Genomic DNA, 18,005 nt, shown 5'->3' with positions numbered 1-18,005 from the left:
GCTCGTCTGAAAGGCAGATCGAAGTGATGACGTGTCAGCATCACACTGAACAATTCTTCAGGTTATGCATCTCCGATCAAATAGTGTCGGTCTTCCACAACAAAGTACCTTTAGGCACAAGAGATTAGAGCTCAACACAAATTAAATATATGCAATTTTGGATTTCCGGAATGTGATCAAATCAAACCAAGCGAAAAGAGAAACATCACCAAAGAAATTTAAAAATAAATTTCAGCACAGAATCATATTTATTTTTTATTTTTTGCAGTTTGGGTCGCTGGATTTTGTTGACAAGCACAATAAAGCAATTATTTGGGCAAAGATGTAATTTACACCATTAGACAAAATGTAATAGTGGTAGCAGCAATAAGGAAAATATGTTCTCAAATATAAATAATTTAGGAAATCAACAAATAATAACACTGTTCCCACAAATTATCCTACTAATGTACGGCCAGATATGAGACTCGATGCAGGCACAGTAAGTGCCTTAAAGCAAACAAAGTAAGAAAGAAAACCTAAGTGGCAGCCAAAGCTACTTCATGGACATTTATTTATTTTTTAGAATGCACGGATGGAAGTCTCAATTCTTAATTGGTGTAGAGGTGCCCTTCGTAGTCTTTTTTAAATGGTGGTAATTTGGAAGAATTTTCATTAGGAAGTCCAGTTGTAGGGTTTGCGGCTAGGGAAAAAAAGACAAACAAATTATGAAAAAGGTTACATCTGAGAAAGGTCAGTAAAGTCAAGTGGCACGGAAAAGAAATCGTTAAAGAGTCCGCATACAAAGTACTACTACATTACACATCTAAACTCATGCTAAATTTCATAAAGTTACCTCGTAGTTTGCACTTACATCTATGAAAAGCACAGATTAGATTGCACACATCTAAACCAGCACATTTTCAAGAGGCAGAACATTTTCCATTGTACCACTATATTCAAGGCGCCAGCACCTTAACTTTTTTCTTCACTTGGAAGCATACTGCCCCTAGGAAAACCATGGGTATTCTGGCTGTTTCCATGTACACTTAAAGTAGCCTCTTTTTGGCACTAATTGTTTGGGTGCATATTCGCTGTTGAAACAGCATTGGGAATGGCTGTGAATACCCAAAAAGCTACTATATTATGATTGTCCACCAAGTTTACAATGTCTAGCTCTTTGCCCCTACTGTAGAAACATCCATGTTCCCCACCGCTACCACTAAACTTGTGGTAGAAGGATATCAGCCACTTTAGAAGATTTTCTGCAGAATGAAGTTAAATTTGTAGTCCTAGAAATCCAGATTCTTTTGAGTTAGGACTTAAAATATAAGCCTGTAAATTCTGTCAAAGCTGAGCGACCAAAAATTGAATTTGGAATCGCGGCACTGTGATCTCTAACATACCTTGGGACAGGTCTTTTCATTGCTAAAATCTCTATTGAAATGCAGTACCGAAAACAATTATACACTGGTACATACTGTAGCATGAATATAGCCATTAACATAGGACATGGAAATAGACAATAGCTAGCATACACGGCAACCAGCATGGTGCAGAATAAAGGTAACAGATTTAGTTTTGTTGTAGCTAATTGAGTACATTAAACCGTACAGATATATAACGAAAATGTCAGTGTATCACCTTATCTATACTACTATTATAAAGCAAGAACTTTGGACCTTTGAGGTGGGTAAACTCGGGAACCACAGCGCCAATCCACACACCCGATACATCATTGTAATGGTCAGGGTGTGCAGATGGACATAGGCTATATAAATAAAAAAATATACGTTATTTAAAAAATTGACGATAAAAAAAAGTAGTCCCTTGCAAATAACGCCGGCCGCGACCTGCGTGGTGACATCAGGAGCGCGGGGAGGAGCGGCGTGCAGGAGCGGAAGAGGAGCGGCGGACATCACAACTTTTTTGTTCAAGTAACTAAGGCAAGCCACTTGGCAACTGTCTCTCGCCAGCAGCAGGCTTGTGCATTCCAGTTTATGAAAGCAAAAGTCCACTGGTTCTGGGTTTGCGGATTTTCAGGTCCCACCACAAGTGTATGCAGATACCCCGAGCACCTGCCTGTTTTACGCGGCGTTAAAATCTGCAAAATGCACAGTCTGGCGCTCAGAGAACACAGTGAGATGAGCCCCAAATTCATGGGAATGTCAGGGAATAAAGTTAGCGCACAGTGTGTGGGGGAGAGAAGATGAACTGAGCTGCTGAGCGGAAGTGAGGAGGAGGGAACCTACAGATGGTGGAATCCTGGCAGAACGGCCAGATCCCGACGGACGGGGGGGTGACTGCAGGCGTTGTGCGAGCGCCACCAAACCTCTTACATGCAGTAGCAAAACCTTTTTTAACAAACACATCGATTTTCGTGCTAATGAACTTGAAATACAGGTTGCAGGTGCATCAGTCAGGTTGTCTCGAAAAGGAGGAATGCAGGCATGCATCTAGCGAATGTTTACACATAATGCACTTTACGTAGAGAGTGGGCGCAACCTAAACTTGCAAGCCCCAAGCATCTGAACATAGTTAGTCTCCGTAAAAAATGTAGACAGCACGGACACAGATCACTTCTAGCCTGCATGCGCGGTGTGCTTATGCACCTAGGTCCGGGCCTCTTGGCCCAGTGACTAATTAATCCACCTAAGGGATCGGTGTTTGACCTTATGGTCTCAAGTAGAAATCCTGATAGGTGCACTCAGCCCTTCATCCTTCGACGGTCGATAACATGGGCACTATAGAGCTGGGTAACAATAAACACCTGTTATTCAGAGCTAAACTGCTCCAAGGGTAGGGTGACCAGATCTTGAGAACCCAAAACCCGGACATTTTGCATAAATAGAAGGACTACAATTTTTCATCAACGGTGCTGCGCAGAATGACAAATCTTATCAACATAGGAACACAGAAGCGCTGGAAAAAAAAAACAATGTCATTTTTAAAACGAGCATCATACCTGTTAATTAGATTGTTTACTTTTAACTGCTGCTAACTGGCACGACTTTAGAATCTATATCTATACTATACTACTATTATATAGCAAGAACTTTGCACCTTTGAGGCGGGTAAACTCGGGAACCACAGCGCCAATCCACACACCCGATACATCATTGTAATGGTCAGGGTGTGAAGATGGACATAGGCTATATATAAAAAAAAATATACGTTAATTAAAAAATTGACGATAAAAAAAAGTAGTCCCTTGCAAGTAGCGCCGGCCGCGACCTGCGTGTTGACATCAGGAGCGCGGGGAGGAGCGGCGTGCAGGAGCGGAAGAGGAGCAGCGGACATCAGCGTGGGGAGGAGCGGCGGACAGGCTGGAAGGAGCGGTGAGGAGCGGAGGACAGGCGGGGAGGAGCGGTGAGGAGGAGCGGACAGGCGGTGAGGAGCGTCGAGGAGCGGCGGGTAGGAGCGGTGATCGGCGGATGAGGTATGTTATTTATTTAATTGGGGTAGAGTCAGTGCGGGTGTGGCAGAGTCAGCGCGGGTGTGGCAGAGTCAGCTAATAGTAGTATAGATTTATTAAGGAGCGGGGAGCGGCGGATGAGCAAAAAACAAAAGCAAACGTTACATTAAATGAAGCAAGCGGATGAGGTAGGTTATTTATTTATTTATTAAGGAGCGGCGGATAAGAACATTACAAGTGAGCAAAAAACAAAAGCAAACGTTACATTAAATGAAGCAAAGGTAAAAATGACAATCGCGAGCCAAAAAAATACAAGAGCTAGCAAACGGTGCATTACAAAAGTGACAATCGTGAGCGTAGCAAACGGCGAATTACAGGAGGAAAAAGTGACGTGTGCAGGTTACAAAAGCATACAAAGTAAACATAGAGGTATAATACTGCAATATATGGAGGAAGGCTCCGGGGGACCCACGGACAACGTCGGGGCGGCGGGGGGCCTGAAGCATAATTGCTCCCGGACAACGTCGGGACGGGCTGCTAGTAGATAATATTACTCTACTATAGTACATTAATGTACCGTAAGAATGACAGAGTATGAAAACTTTAACAGCGAAATCAAAGGTAAAGGAGGATAGAAAAAGGGAAAGAGGAGGAGAAAGATCTGGGATGGATAAATGGTTGACAACTCTAGAGCTCTAACAATGGCATTTACAGGTGGGGGCGAGGAGGAAAAAACAAGTTACTTACCTGTACACTGTGGTTCACCAGTATTGATATCTTTTATAGATTCACAAGCTTGAATCTTCCTCATCGTCATGGTGGGAGTGCCGCAGTAACAGTAATAAAAGTAGCGTTTAGCATTGACCTCATTGAAAGACAATAGAAGTTTGTAACCTGTTTACATTGTTTTAAAACATCCAAACTTCAGCCGCTCAGAGCTTAGACCCAGAAGCACCCCTCCCCTGCAGAGCCACCATACCTCAGATTTCGAGCAAAAGTGTAAACTAACTACAATAGAGGTAGCAAAAGGAGAACATGACTGGGGAGGAGGGAGGGTTGCATGTGAATGGATAAAATATTTCAATACTGGAGAACCACAGTGTACAGGTAAGTAACTTGTTTATTTCTCCAGTATTGTATCTTTTACAGATTCACATGCTTGAATCAGACTTGTAAGCAGTATCCAACACTAATGACAGTGGGAAGGCGAACTATCGCACCATGACATACCACTGAATACAAGTAGTCAGTAGAATTTCCGAGAAATTGCATAAAAAAGATTTTAAAAAATCAGAAGAGACTTATGCTCAGCATAATCAAATTATTAGTTAAATAGTATAATGGAAGAAAAAAAACAGCTGAGAGTAGAACAGTAGCATACCTTATGCAAAGAGTCGTCGGAGAGCAGCCTGACCGACTGCTACATCTGCTTTACGCCATCTATCAAGGCAGTAATGCTATGTAAAGGTGTGGGCGTTCATCCCTGTCACCGCCCTGCAGATCTCTGGTAGAGACACTCCTGCGAACAGGGCTGAGGAAGCTGCAACTTTTGGAGTTGAATGAGCCTTCACCTTTGCGGGCAGGGAACGCCCTGCCTTTTCATGGCGGAAGAGTATAGCTGAGGAGACCCAGCGAACAATACTAGCCCGTGTTAAGGCCTGTCGTTTTCTTGGGGCTGAGAAAGATATGAGCATCTGACTTGACTTACGGAAAGTCCTCGTTCTCTGCAAATAGAATTTCAAAAACCACTTAATGTCCAGCAAATGCAAAGTTCTTTCTGCAGTTGAAGAAAGATTTAGAAAGAATGAAGGCAGAATCACCAGTTCATTAAGGTGTAATGTTGAAGGCACCTTGGGGATGAATTAAGGATTAGTGCGCAGTACTACTCTGTCCTCCAGGAATTGAAGGCAAGGCTCTGTCATGGTGAAAGCCTGAATTTTGCTAAAACGTCTTGCCTGATGTGATGGCTAAGAGAAAAGCCACCTTCCAAGAAAGGATTTTTAAAACGCACTTGTGAATAGGCTCGAACGGACTCGAACTGAGACCTCATGAGTTGTGATAATACTGTGTTTAACTGCCAAAGCACTGGAGAAGGCTTGATGGGTGGGAAAGCCCTGAAAAGACCCTTCATAAGTTCATTAATTAGTCTGTTGGACCACAAGGACAGGTGGCCAGTATGCCGTCAGTATCTGGAAATGAAAGCCAAGTGTACCTTTATGGATGATTGGGACAGGCCTGATTTGGCAAGATGTAGGAGATAAGGTAACAGCTGCTCCGGTGTGCAGGAAAAAGTATAATACGACTGAAGTACCCAATGCACAGAACCTCTTCCATTTTGCCAAGTAGCACTTAAGGGTAGAAGGACCTTGAGCTTTGTGTAGTATTGGCCTGCATTCTCCAGAGATTGTTAGAGCTCCAAGCTCAGCGTGGTGAGGAGCCAACCTGATAAATAAAGAGTGTCAATCTGTGGATGAACCACTTGGTGCTGGTTCATGGAGAGGGGATCCTCTGTCGGCTAAAAGCGAATGGGAGAGCACTCTGATAGGCAATGCAGCTCGGTGTACCAATATTGTCTCGCACATGCCGGGGTGATGAGAACGAGGTGGCACGGCTCCTGTTTAATTTTCGGGAGAATCCTTGGGATGAGAGAGAACAGAGGAAATGTGTAAGCAAACATTCCTTCCAATGAGAAGTGGAAGGCATCTCCCCTAGATCCCGGTTGAGAAACTCTGCTGGAGAAGAGTTTGTATTATTTGTTGAGGGATGTAGCGAACAGATCTAAGGTTGGATAACCCCAAGACTGGAAGACACTTTGCAGTTGTTAGTCATTGAGCTGCCACTCGTGACACTGTTTGGTGTCCCTGCTGAGGGAGTCTGCCCACTCGTTTTGTATTCCTGGGACATGTTCCACTTTTAGTGAGATGCTGTTGGCAATTGGCCACTCTCATATCTGCTGCACCTGGGCTGAGAGAACAGGAAACCTCGTTCCTCCCAGTTTGAGCAGATAGAACATGGTGGTGGTGTTGTCCGTCCTGACTAGGACTGAAGATCCCCGATCCCTTGGAAGGAAGCTTGGAGGCAGAACTCCAGAAGATTTGTGTGGTACGAAGCTTCTTGTTTGGACCATTTGCCGTAAATCTCTAGATCCTGAAGGTGGGCTCCCCCCTTCCATGGGGGCATCCGAATTCATCACCATCTGCGGTGTTGTCTGGAGGAAGGAGAGACCACGCGAGATGTTGTCCTTGACCTTTCACCAGGACAATGGCTAGATAATTTCTGAGGTTATGGAAATTATGTCGAACGATCCCCAAGATTGAGTCCACTGCGCCTCAAGCTGCTCTGGCAGGGGACTCTTGCGAAGGCGGCAATAGAGGATCAACGGAATGCAGGAATACATAATCCCTAGCATGGATTTTTATGTCCTTACATAAAATGGACTTTCTTGAAGACCGCAGACGTGCTGTCTTTTGGAGACGTGATATTCTTTCTTCTGTGGCAAAGGCCTTTGAGAGCTCTGTGTCGAAGATCAACCCTAGAAAAACCAGCGACCTTTAGGGGACGAAAAACGATTTTTCTTCGTAGAGGTGGAGACCTAATGACTGAAACAGTTTCCAGCAAGGCATGCGTGAATTTCTTGGCTGTTTGAAAGGATGGAGCTTTGACTAACCAATGGTCCAAGTAGGGGATATCAGGTGACCACAACGCCATAGAAAAGCTGCCGCCGGGGAAATGCACTTGGTGAAGACCATGGGGATTGACTTCAACCAGAAGGGTAGCACCCTGAATTGAATATGGCACCCTCCCACCTCGAATCGGAGAAATCTGCAATGTTAAAGTCTCCCGTATCCATGAGAAGGAGGATCTCCTGGAGAAAAAGCATGCTGAATGGTAGATTTTTTGATGAACTTGATCAACAACCGGAAGTCCAGTATCTGCCTCCATTTACCTGTTTTCTTCTTGATGAGGAAGAAGAGGGAGTAGAACTCCAGATTGCACTGATGGAATGGTACCTCTTCTATTACATGTTTAGAGAGGAGCAATCGTAATTCTTTTCAGAGAATTGGATGTTGACGATGGGATGTCTTCAATGGAGGGAAATTTGGAGGCAGCTGAACAAATTCCTGAGTGTGACCATGGAAGAAAGCTCATTTGTCGGAAGTTATGGATTTCCACTGACTGAAGAATCTTGACAAGGCAGGACCGAATTGAAGTGGGACTGAAGTATCGGGGCTGTGGCTTCTCCTGGTCTTCTGTTGGATCCTGAGACTTTCAGGCTGATGGTGTAAGTCTGCATTCTGATGTCCAGGCCTGATGTAGGCCTTACCCGAATAGAATGGTCGATAGGTCTGCTGAGAATATGGCTGGACCCGTTGTTGGAACTGTGGTCTAGAGAGATACTGACCTCTACCTCTGCATTGAAAGGGCTGAAATATTCCCTGCTGTAGAGTACCAAGCGATTTGGCAGTGTCAGACTTGATGGACTGAAGTGCATCATCTATGTGGTTTCCGAAAAGACATTCACCATCGAACGGCATGCCCAACATCTTAGCCTAAATTTCTGGACAGGCAGTAGTAGCTTTCAGCCATCCCAGGCAACATACCACAGCCGCTCTAGCCATCTGTCCAAAGCCTGTGGACAAAATGTCCAAGGCAATATCGATCAGCTCAGAAGAAGCCTTTTCACCTTCTGACAGAATATCTTTAGCCTCCTTTTTGTCCTGAGGGAGATACTCCAACAGAGATGATATGTCGGATCACATCTGCCGGTCATATCTCCCTAGGATGGCCAGGGCATTGGAGGTTTTAATGGAAGCGGCCACCAAGGCAGAAAACCTCTTAACCAATATTATTGAGGCGGCACCCTTCCTTATCTGGCTGGAGCTGTACATGGAGACGCAGGGTTCTTAGCCTTCCTTTGTGCGGCCTGCATAATGACCAAATCCGGCCGAGGATGAACAATAAGGCATGAGGGTGAGTTTTCAGGGGACTTAGATTTTGTGTCGAGCTTTTGTACGACGGCAAGAATGGATGCTGGCGTTTTCATCAATTTGAGGCCCTCCTCCCACAAGAAATACACGATGGGGATAGCAAAAATGGTGCGCTATGTGCCAAGTTTAAAATAGTAAAGAAAGCATTCAGCTTGTTTGGCTAACTTAGGAAGGTCGAATATTTTGAGGCTTGCTCTAAAATATAGTGAAAACCATCAATATCTGCAGGTGGAGAGTCAACAAGCGGGGGGTGGGTGGGGGGGGGTACGAGACGATGGCATTGGGGCAACATAATGATCCCATTCATCCGGAACATCAAGCTCTGCATGCAGCTCACCCTCTTCCATTTGCTGATCCGCAGGATAGTGATGATCACCAGGAATAGAATAGCCAGTGGTATTATTTTCTCTTTAAGACGTCCTGGAGTACTCAGAGGAGCAGGGCTAGAGATAGGAACCTCTTGTGGAGGTGGAGGCCACTGAGCAGAGGTGGCATCTGGGAAGCGTTTATAGTAGTCATTGATCAGGAGACGCAAATTCGTGACTAAGGATATAGGGGCACTAACAGAGGGTTCTTGTAGTTGATGGTGTTCTTCCTCATAAGGATAATGCTCCTGGAAGGAGTCCATGAGCTGAGACGAGGGAGGACTTCTATCCGTGAAGTAGTCACCCTGTAAATAAACGGATGGGTTAGCGTCCCCATCCTCCTCCTCTGAATCTTGACATTTTACTTTCAATTGGGGAGGTCCAAATAAGCCTTCCTCCTCCGATTCTTAAAAATCCAGGAGGTGAGCTGGAGGCAAAGGAAAACATTTTGGAAAGTCCTGAAGTACTGGCTTTGATGGTTGGTGGCATCAAAATGTTTTTCTATCCGCTGACAGGGCCGTCGACGATCCAGTCAATGAAATGGCTAATGGTAACGCCGATGAAGCGGCATGAGTATTCTTTGCCGATGGAGCAGCCATGGATGTGGCTGCTGACGGTGAGGTCATCCCCAAGCTAATCTTCATGGTCGGAGATGGTCTCGTCGCCGCTGATGGAGTCAGGGTCACATCCTAGCTAGACGACGTTGCCGCCATTTTGATAGTCGACTTTGTAGACATCACCGTCGAGACAGTCGACTGTGTTCCTGAAACTGAAGTATTCATAGAAGACGGCAGTGTCATCAACAGATTTTCTTTTAGTGAGGACGGCTCCTTGAAGGGGGTCCGAGGAGCAGACAGAGGCGCTGAACCAGACTTGTGAAGAGGAGTGGACGTGCCAGCCTGGTGCTTCTTAGATGTTTTCTCCTCCGATGTGTCCTTTCCATGAGACTTGGATCTCTTGGTGTCTGTGTAGGTAGAGGACGATTTCCTTCCTCCTACGCTGACGACACACAGCTGATCCTTTCCCTCACCAAAGACCCCAACACCGCCAAAACCAATCTTCATGAAGGCATGAAAGAAGTAGCCGAATGGATGAAAAACAGCCGCCTAAAACTTAACTCAGACAAAACGGAAGTCCTCATCCTAGGGTCATCCCCCTCTGCCTGGGACGACTCATGGTGGCCATCGGCCCTGGGCACAGCACCCATACCCACAGACCACGCACGTAACCTAGGCTTCATCCTAGACTCCTCCCTCTTGATGACCAGACAAGTCAACGCTGTCTCATCCTCTTGCTTTAACGTACTTCGCATGCTCAAAAAAATCTTCCGTTGGATCCCCACCGAAACAAGAAAGACTATCACCCACGCACTCGTCACTAGCCGACTGGACTATGGAAACACCCTTTACGCCGGAACCACAGCCAAATTACAGAAAAAACTCCAACGCATCCAAAATGCATCAGCCAGACTCATATTGGACATCCCTCGCCAAGCTCACATTACTGGCCACCTGAAAGACCTTCACTGGCTTCCCGTCAACAAGAGAATAACGTTCCGTCTCCTCACCCACGCACACAAGGCCCTCTACAAACTAGGACCCGAATGCCTCAACACACGACTGTCCTTCTACACACCCACCCGCCAACTAAGATCCTCCAATCAAGCTCTCGCCGCAGTTCCGCGCATCCACAGATCCACCATGGGAGGGAGATCCTTCTCCTACTTGGCGGCCAAGACCTGGAATTCTCTCCCCACTCACCTCCGCCTCACACAGAACCACTTTTCCTTCAGAAAGGAACTTAAAACCTGGCTATTCGATAAATAATGCACCCCCTCCCACAAGCGCCTTGAGACCCTCTGGGTGAGTAGTGCGCTATACAAATTCCTGAACTTGAACTTCCTTTTCCTGGAGAAGGAATGAGCCTTCTCCTCCCGCTCGGAACCAGAGTCCGGGGATTACTTTTCTTCTGGAGCCATAGAAGCAGTCTACCCTCTCTGTTCTTGAGGGTTTTAGCAGAAAACATGCAAGAGTACTTATATTCTCTGGGTATATTGTCAGGGTAGAGGCAATATAAACACTACTTGTGAAGATCCTCAGAGAAAAGTCTTCTTTCACCACAGGTCTTGCAGGGCCTAAACAGACCTTTTTCGACTGTGACCTTCTGTGTGAATAAATCAAACACACACTCCAACAGTACCTCAGATGTTGATGGATGATAAAGTGATAGCTGGAAGCTAGAGGTCAAAAGGATTAGAGACCAACACTGACTGAGCAGAGCTCAGGGAGACTAACACACGACGTGCGGTGAGAAATCTGAGGTATGGTGGCTCTGTAAGGGATGGGTGCTTCAGGGTCTCAGCTTTGATTGGCTGACGTTTGGATGTTTTAAAACAATATAAATGGGTTACAAAATTCTACTGTCTTTCAAGGAGGTCAATGCTAATGCTTTAACACTACTATTATTACTGTTACTGTGGCACTCTAACCGTGACGATGGGGGAAGATTCAAGCATGTGAATCTATAAAAGATACAATACTGGAGAAATAAAGTGCTCTGCCTAAAAAGTTGTAAAAGCTATCTCATTTGGAACATTATGGTACAGATCTATTGTATTCATCAGGACTATACAGATGATGCACTAGGCAATCCACACTGCTCCCAATTTACTTAATTTGGAAAAATACTGTAAAACATGTAACCTTTCGACTAAGCCCACAATCTTTGGAATGTTTCTTCATTACCAATCCCATGTCTGTTTTGGAGGACTCAAGATCAGTTTAATAGCGTCTATTTTTTTACAATGGGAAGTAAGAGAAAAATTAGTTCTTAACAGTTTCTAAATGTTGCTTTTTAAACCCAAATCTTCTCTTTGTAGAAACAAAAACGATACATACCATTAACAACATTTGAAAATTAGTTCATGGAACATAAGAAGTCTAATTGATTCTGAAGCCAAGAACGTGTACATCAGCGAGCTGAAGAATTGTGACATCAGTGCCCGGCAGAAAATCTGGGCACTTCTCTCATATTCTTGCTCTGACTTCACAGTTTAGGAAGCCCCAGCAACGGCATCTCAGGCAGAGGGCCATGCCTCTGGCGGTGTGTCAATTTATGTGAAAAATGAACTGGCAGCGGCTGCCACTGTGCTTCCCACAGGGAACTATGATTACATCTTTCTCAAGGTCTCATTGTCTAAGTCCAGTAAAGCAAGGCCATGGGTCACCCTTATCCTAGAGAGCATTTTTTTTCCACCCAGCAAAAACAAGAAGGGAGGCAACCCTGGCCTCGTTGCTCCCATCTCAAAGATCTATCAGCCTCCTGTCCAGATAACATGTTGATCATCATGGGAAATGTCAATGTTAACCTAATGTGCGCAGAGTTGAATAGCACATTTGTAGACCTAGATAACCAAACATGGCCCATACCGCTGAGTGAAAGCAGTTCCACAGGTGTGATTAACAAGGCAATGCCTTAGCTTCCTTCTTAAACCAGCTTGGTCTGAGAACATTAAATAGTAGATTCAGGTTAGACTCACCTGCGGCCTATATGCTCACATCCTGTTTTAGGGTGGTTACTCTTGAATATATTTGGGTGTCCTTGGCTCACTTTCGATCAATAAGCAAGTTTGAATTACTCCGCCCCTGGCCAGCGATCACACACTCCTTACATCTGAAGTGCAGGACCCACGCCCTACTAGCCCTAAAAACAAGACTTTTAGGGAACCAAGAAGACCTTACGCTTATTAACAAAATAAAGTGGTCTTTAACAAATAAAGATTAGCCAGGGGTAATTGTGGACCAATTCTGGAACATGACTCAGCGAACAAACTGTGAAACCACCAATCCAAACATCTGGGGTCTTCTAGCTGACCGCCTAAGGAAACATCTTGGAAACTTGGGAAGGTTTGGAAAAGGCAAGGTTACTGGTCATGCTAAAATGGCAACAAATAGCAAAAACCAAATAATGGCCCTAAAACATAGCTTAAACAAAATCTTGAAAAAGCTTAGCCGTTATGGGGGGGGGGGGGGGGTTTGAACAAATGACTGCGAACCTGGGTGGCTACGATACGACTAACATAAAGGAAACCTCTTTTCCCACAATGGAGGGAAGAGGGCTTCTAAAATGAACTGAATCGCATGAGGTAATACAATCTAAGGACCAGAGGAAATTCTGACTGAGGATTAACAAATGCTCTACCTCTAATCACCAGGCAACATTTCCAAATACTACTTCAGCAGAATGGGAATCTTACATCAAAGGCTTATATGTAAACCATCTGGCTGACTGCTGCAATCTTAAGGCACCTGAAATGGGATACAATAGGCAATACTAAGCCCGGCCCCTTCAGATATAGTATCAATAAGTTCTGCCTAAGTAGGAGCACCCATCAAATCGATGCAAGCAGGGGGTGCCCCATCCACAAGTGGCATCCCCACTGCAGTATACAAGTGGGCCCCAACTCGTTGGGGCTCTGTAATGGCTACCTTATTGCAGGGCAATCTACTGGCGGCAATCATTCCGAAATCATGGAGGGGTTCACTCTTGGTCCATGTCCATAAGAAAGGTTCTCAATCATGCCCTGGGAACTATAGCTTGGTTGCGCTCCGACACGAAAGGGAAGTGCTTTATTAGCATTTCAAACAAGGAACTCGAAGCTTGGGTGGAGGAGAAGTTAATCCCCTGGACTCAAACCGGCTTTCAAAAGGGCTGCCATAGCATTTCCCACCTGAGTGAAACTACAGTGGCAGCAAAGGGCAAGTCCCTCTATGTAGGGTTTATCGACTTTCAAACAGCGTTTAACAGTGAATCAAGATCAAAACTCTGGTCTAAACTGAATACTTCGGGCACTCCTTAACACTTACTGAAAGCCATTATTGCTCTATACTCTGACACCTGGGAAAAGATAAGAGTCAGCACTGGAAGGACCACCACTGACAAAATCTGGTCAAATAAAGGCCTGAAGCAAGGTTGCATACTGCCACCCCGATTATTCAATCTGTACCTGGTTGACCTGCAGGTCACCTGGCGAGGGCTTTCCCACCAAAAATGGCTGGCCTTAAAGTTCAATAGCTTCAAGATGAAGACGATACTGTCCTTTTAGACCCAACTCCAACTGGCCTTCAGAGGCTTTTTGATGCGCTCATCAGTTACTGCAAGACCAATAACCTGAAAATAAATGTAATGAAAACTAAGGTAATCATAATCTCCCTTAACCTAAAACAAAATGGGGGTTATGGTTCATCAAGTGGAAGGCCATTGAAGTGGCTGATACTTATAAGTATCTGGGGGCATTGCTGGACCAGTGAGGTTGTTTGGCATCACACATTAATGCCCAACAGGGGGAAGCAAACTCCCTAAAATGGGCTATTTGCAAGCTACAAAAATCACTGTAAGAACCCAGATCTACCCCCTCTCTTGACGGTAATGGGATGCAAATTTCTCCCTACCATTGCTTACGGGGCTATGCCATTCAGAGAGAAAATGGCCAATTGCCTGGACAGGGCGAAGCCCTCCTGTTCTGAAGAGTATTTTCACTCCCAAATTGCACCTTACATTTCCACATTGGACAAGAGTTTGGGTTAGCCTCACAGCACTGGATACTAAAAGCAAAGTTTGTAGCCTCTAGCCTTAAAGTGAATCAGGCAAAGAATCACACGTTGAAGAGTATCATCGGAGAAGTGATAAGTGAACTGGCACACATATTTAAATCACACCCTAGAGGCACTGCAGACAAGTGCTATTTGGGAAAGCGGCCTGCCGGTACCGTTGGCTGCCAAACTGTTGACCAAACAAGCAAAGCTATTATCTTCAGAATATGATGTATAACTGTGAAGATATTGGAGCATGGAGTGATGGCCTTAACTCTGTACGAGCCAGGGAGCCTACCGGCCTATCTCTCCTTGCCCCTTGGCTTCAGCATGAAACGTCGGCTAATGGGCTTGCAATTTGGATTAATCCCTTTGAAAACCAGCTGGTATGGACGCAGGAACTTGGATGACCCTGACAGACAATGTTACCTCTGCGCAAAGGGAGAGGAATCATTGACACGTACTTTGCCTCTGTGACAAATGCTCCCATTAAGGAAGTCCTGGCTTCAGCTGGTATGGTGCATTTAAAATATCAGGACCTGTTCAAGCACTGTAGAAGCCTGTTTGAGAGCAGATTCAGACCAGTTAGCTGCCTTTTTCAGGAAATATAGGAAATCTGTAGCCACACTGCTTGAGTCCCCCCAGGTCCCGGAATCTCCTTCATGCTGAACCATATACTCTTAAATTGATTGATTTTCCAGGATTTGGAAAGCCCATCAACCAATCCGGCCTTCATATGAATTGCGAACAGCGTTTGAAGGGGGCTGAAGGGGAGTCTTTTAGATTACAGAGAAAAAGCACGCCCATCATTCACAACCTTTTTTAGGTCTTTTATAATAGTTTTTATATTCTTAACATTCTATTTAATTGTGTATTCTATCCCTGCTTTGAGATTTCTAATTGCAATGGTTTTAAATAATTGTGAAAATAAAGATTTATCTATCTACTATTAACAAAGGTTCCATATATTAGGTTGCACAACATTAGTATTCTTCACAGGTTTACAAGTTTGAATTACTCACCATTGTGAGACTCAGTACCCTCATAAGAAATATAAAAAGTAGTTCTACCCACTCACTTTAATGTTGCACTCTGTACAGCCTTTAGTCTCACTGTATGGCTCAGACTCAAGCCAATGAGGTGGAGAGTCTATGAGTCTTCCTACCAAAGGCAGTCACAGCTGAGACTATCACAGCAGACAAAGAAACTGAAGGGGTGGAGGGAGTAGTGCACGTCAATTAGGCCTGGGCGTAGTCGCGGAGTTTTGCTACACGGAACGCCACGAAGTTACAAAAAAACTCCCTGAAGTTCTGCGAGTGGCGGAGTGCAGTGTGAACTGCAGTTTGTGCTGGTATTTCTGCTGCTCGGGTAGAAATTCTACCCGAGCGACAGCTCGCTCTCGTGAACTTACCGCTCGCGGTCGCAAACTTACCGTTCGCAAGCAGGGAAAAAACTCCGCTGCACATCGCGAAGCAGAGTTTTCTGCGGAGTGCAAAAAACTCCGTAAACTCCGGGAACAGAGAGAATTTCACCACCCAGGCCTAATGTCAATCTATGAAACATACCAATGTTGCAGAACTGAAGTTACAGGTAGCGTGTTCCTCTCTGTCACTGGAACATTCATATATTCACACGCTTAACGTAGATTTAGAAAGTGCAATTAACTATAACAGTGGCTTACAGAATAAGATCTCACCTCACCTGACAAGGGTAGACAGGACTGTCTATCCTACAACAGGCTCTTATCTTGTTTGTATGTTCAAGCAGTAGTACTTCATGAAAGTGTGGGCCGTTCAAATGATCCCACTCCAACAATTCCTTTGCACGCTCCAAACTACCCACATAAACTCCACATCACATTTTTACAGAAAAATACCCTCCTGGGCAGTTCCTGTGAGCAGGGGTCCAGCCACCGGTGTCACTCCTCAAATGAATATAGACACATAGACTGGTAGCTAGTATAAACAGGCCACCATCATATCACTGGGTGTTAGACCGGTCCCTCTCTGCAGGGTCACCTCCACATCTTTTGCCTTCACCCCTCCTGTTTTGCTGAATTTGTTTCTACTCGGCTTTAGGGAAGTGCACTTTACCACTTCTAACCAGTGCGAACGTGCTTGTGCTCTTTCCCTTTAAACATGGTAGAATTGGCCTACAACTAACTGGCACAGTTAATTTACTTGCAAGCACCTAGTAAATGGCCCTCCATGTAGCTAGGGCCTGTACATTAAAAGCTACTAGCGGGCCTGCAGCACTCACTGTAACTAAGTCATTTTCATTAGGTTTGATTAATCAAAATCTTGCATAAAAAATATTAAAGCAATCACTATGCCATTCAAGTATTAGGAGTACAAAGAAACCGATTATCAAGCTAAACATCTCTAAAATTCAGTATTATACAGCATCAAATCAAGGATGCGGACATAAAATCATTTTACTTTATAAAAAAACACAACAATGTAATGCAATATAAACATGGGGGGTGAGGGGGGTCAATAATACTAAGCAAGTTTCGTGGAGACTTCTCTAAAAAAAATCTAACAACTTGCCATAGGTCCGTGATTTGCTGACTGTTGAAACATTGCTTAAGAGCATCATTGCATTGTCTAATAATATATATTTTTTAAAACATCTGTTTCAATCAAATGTCTTTCTCTTGCATTCGTGCACAACAGCAGGTTATGTGCACCAATGATTCTTTTTCATAATCACATAATCCACACCTATAATTGTGTGACTGCTGACACTTCCAAGATTGTCTCAATTATTTGATGGGAAATAATAAGAACTGCATGCGGATAATAGGTAGTATAACTGAGCTACGTAAATCCTACAAATAGGTAATACTGTGGTTACAGTGTTATAGGAGTCCATCACGTGCTCTGAGTTCTTATAAGTGGCCAATGCTGAAATGCCAGCTATCCTGCTAGAGCAGGACTTATGTTTTCAGGGCAGAGGTCAGAAAGTAATTATTGCTTTCAGTGATGCTGGCTTTGCCTTCTTCACCAGTGAACGGTATGTCCTGCACGCAAGACTCTGTCGCACTAAACCAAATTCTAATCGTATTTGGGCCTGGGCACAGCAGTGGGGTAGGTGAAACAGCCTCCGAAAAGTATTGTACTGTCTAAGGTCTAATATAGAGGCAAAACGGCTTGAAAAGGCCTGATGGCCATACGACATAGATGGAATTAATTTTACTCGTGACCTGCAGGATTGCGGTGGCTGAAGGACTTTGAAGTTTGGCATTAAGTCTGCAAAGGGCATATGCAACCGACTTGCCTTTATTCTTCAACTTCGTCAGATGGTATCTTGGTGAACCTTTAACCATAAGTCATAGGTCCAGATATTTATAGCATGAAGAATACCATAATAGGCGTGTGCCTGAAACCATATTTTCTCAGTTTTCTTCTGGACTTTTCCGAATTTCACTATACTGGACTTAGATGGATGTAGGTCTAGCTTATTTTCACAATTATCAACATGTAATTCAATTAGTACCGTTTGTAGTCCTATGTATGTATGATATAGAAGGACAATATCATCAGCATGCTATAAAACATGGACATGTGTATTCGGTATCTTTGGAGGAAATGATCTTGCCTTCCCAAGCGCTGTCCCAATGTCTGCAATGTAAAGGCTGAACAATAGAGGGGCAAGACACAACCCT

At 44.5% G+C, this 18,005-nt stretch overlaps 1 protein-coding gene across 2 annotated transcripts in view; it reads right to left on the bottom strand.

Moving 5' to 3' along the window:
* Positions 1-225: 225 nt before the first annotated feature.
* Positions 226-18,005, bottom strand: part of DCTN6 (dynactin subunit 6) — a 149,672-nt gene continuing 131,892 nt past the window's right edge. Inside the window, exon 7 of one of the 2 annotated variants that reach the window (XM_078676495.1) lies at positions 226-682. In XM_078676495.1, coding sequence (XP_078532621.1) covers positions 584-682 — 99 coding nt within the window. In that variant the 3' untranslated portion in view covers positions 226-583. The remainder of the gene's footprint in view (positions 683-18,005) is intronic. The other variant, XM_078676494.1, reaches the window with a different exon arrangement.

This window comes from Lissotriton helveticus, chromosome 2_1 (assembly GCF_964261635.1).
Source record: "Lissotriton helveticus chromosome 2_1, aLisHel1.1, whole genome shotgun sequence".
NCBI lineage: Eukaryota > Metazoa > Chordata > Amphibia > Caudata > Salamandridae > Lissotriton > Lissotriton helveticus.
This window is presented reverse-complemented; position numbering and strand designations above follow the sequence as displayed.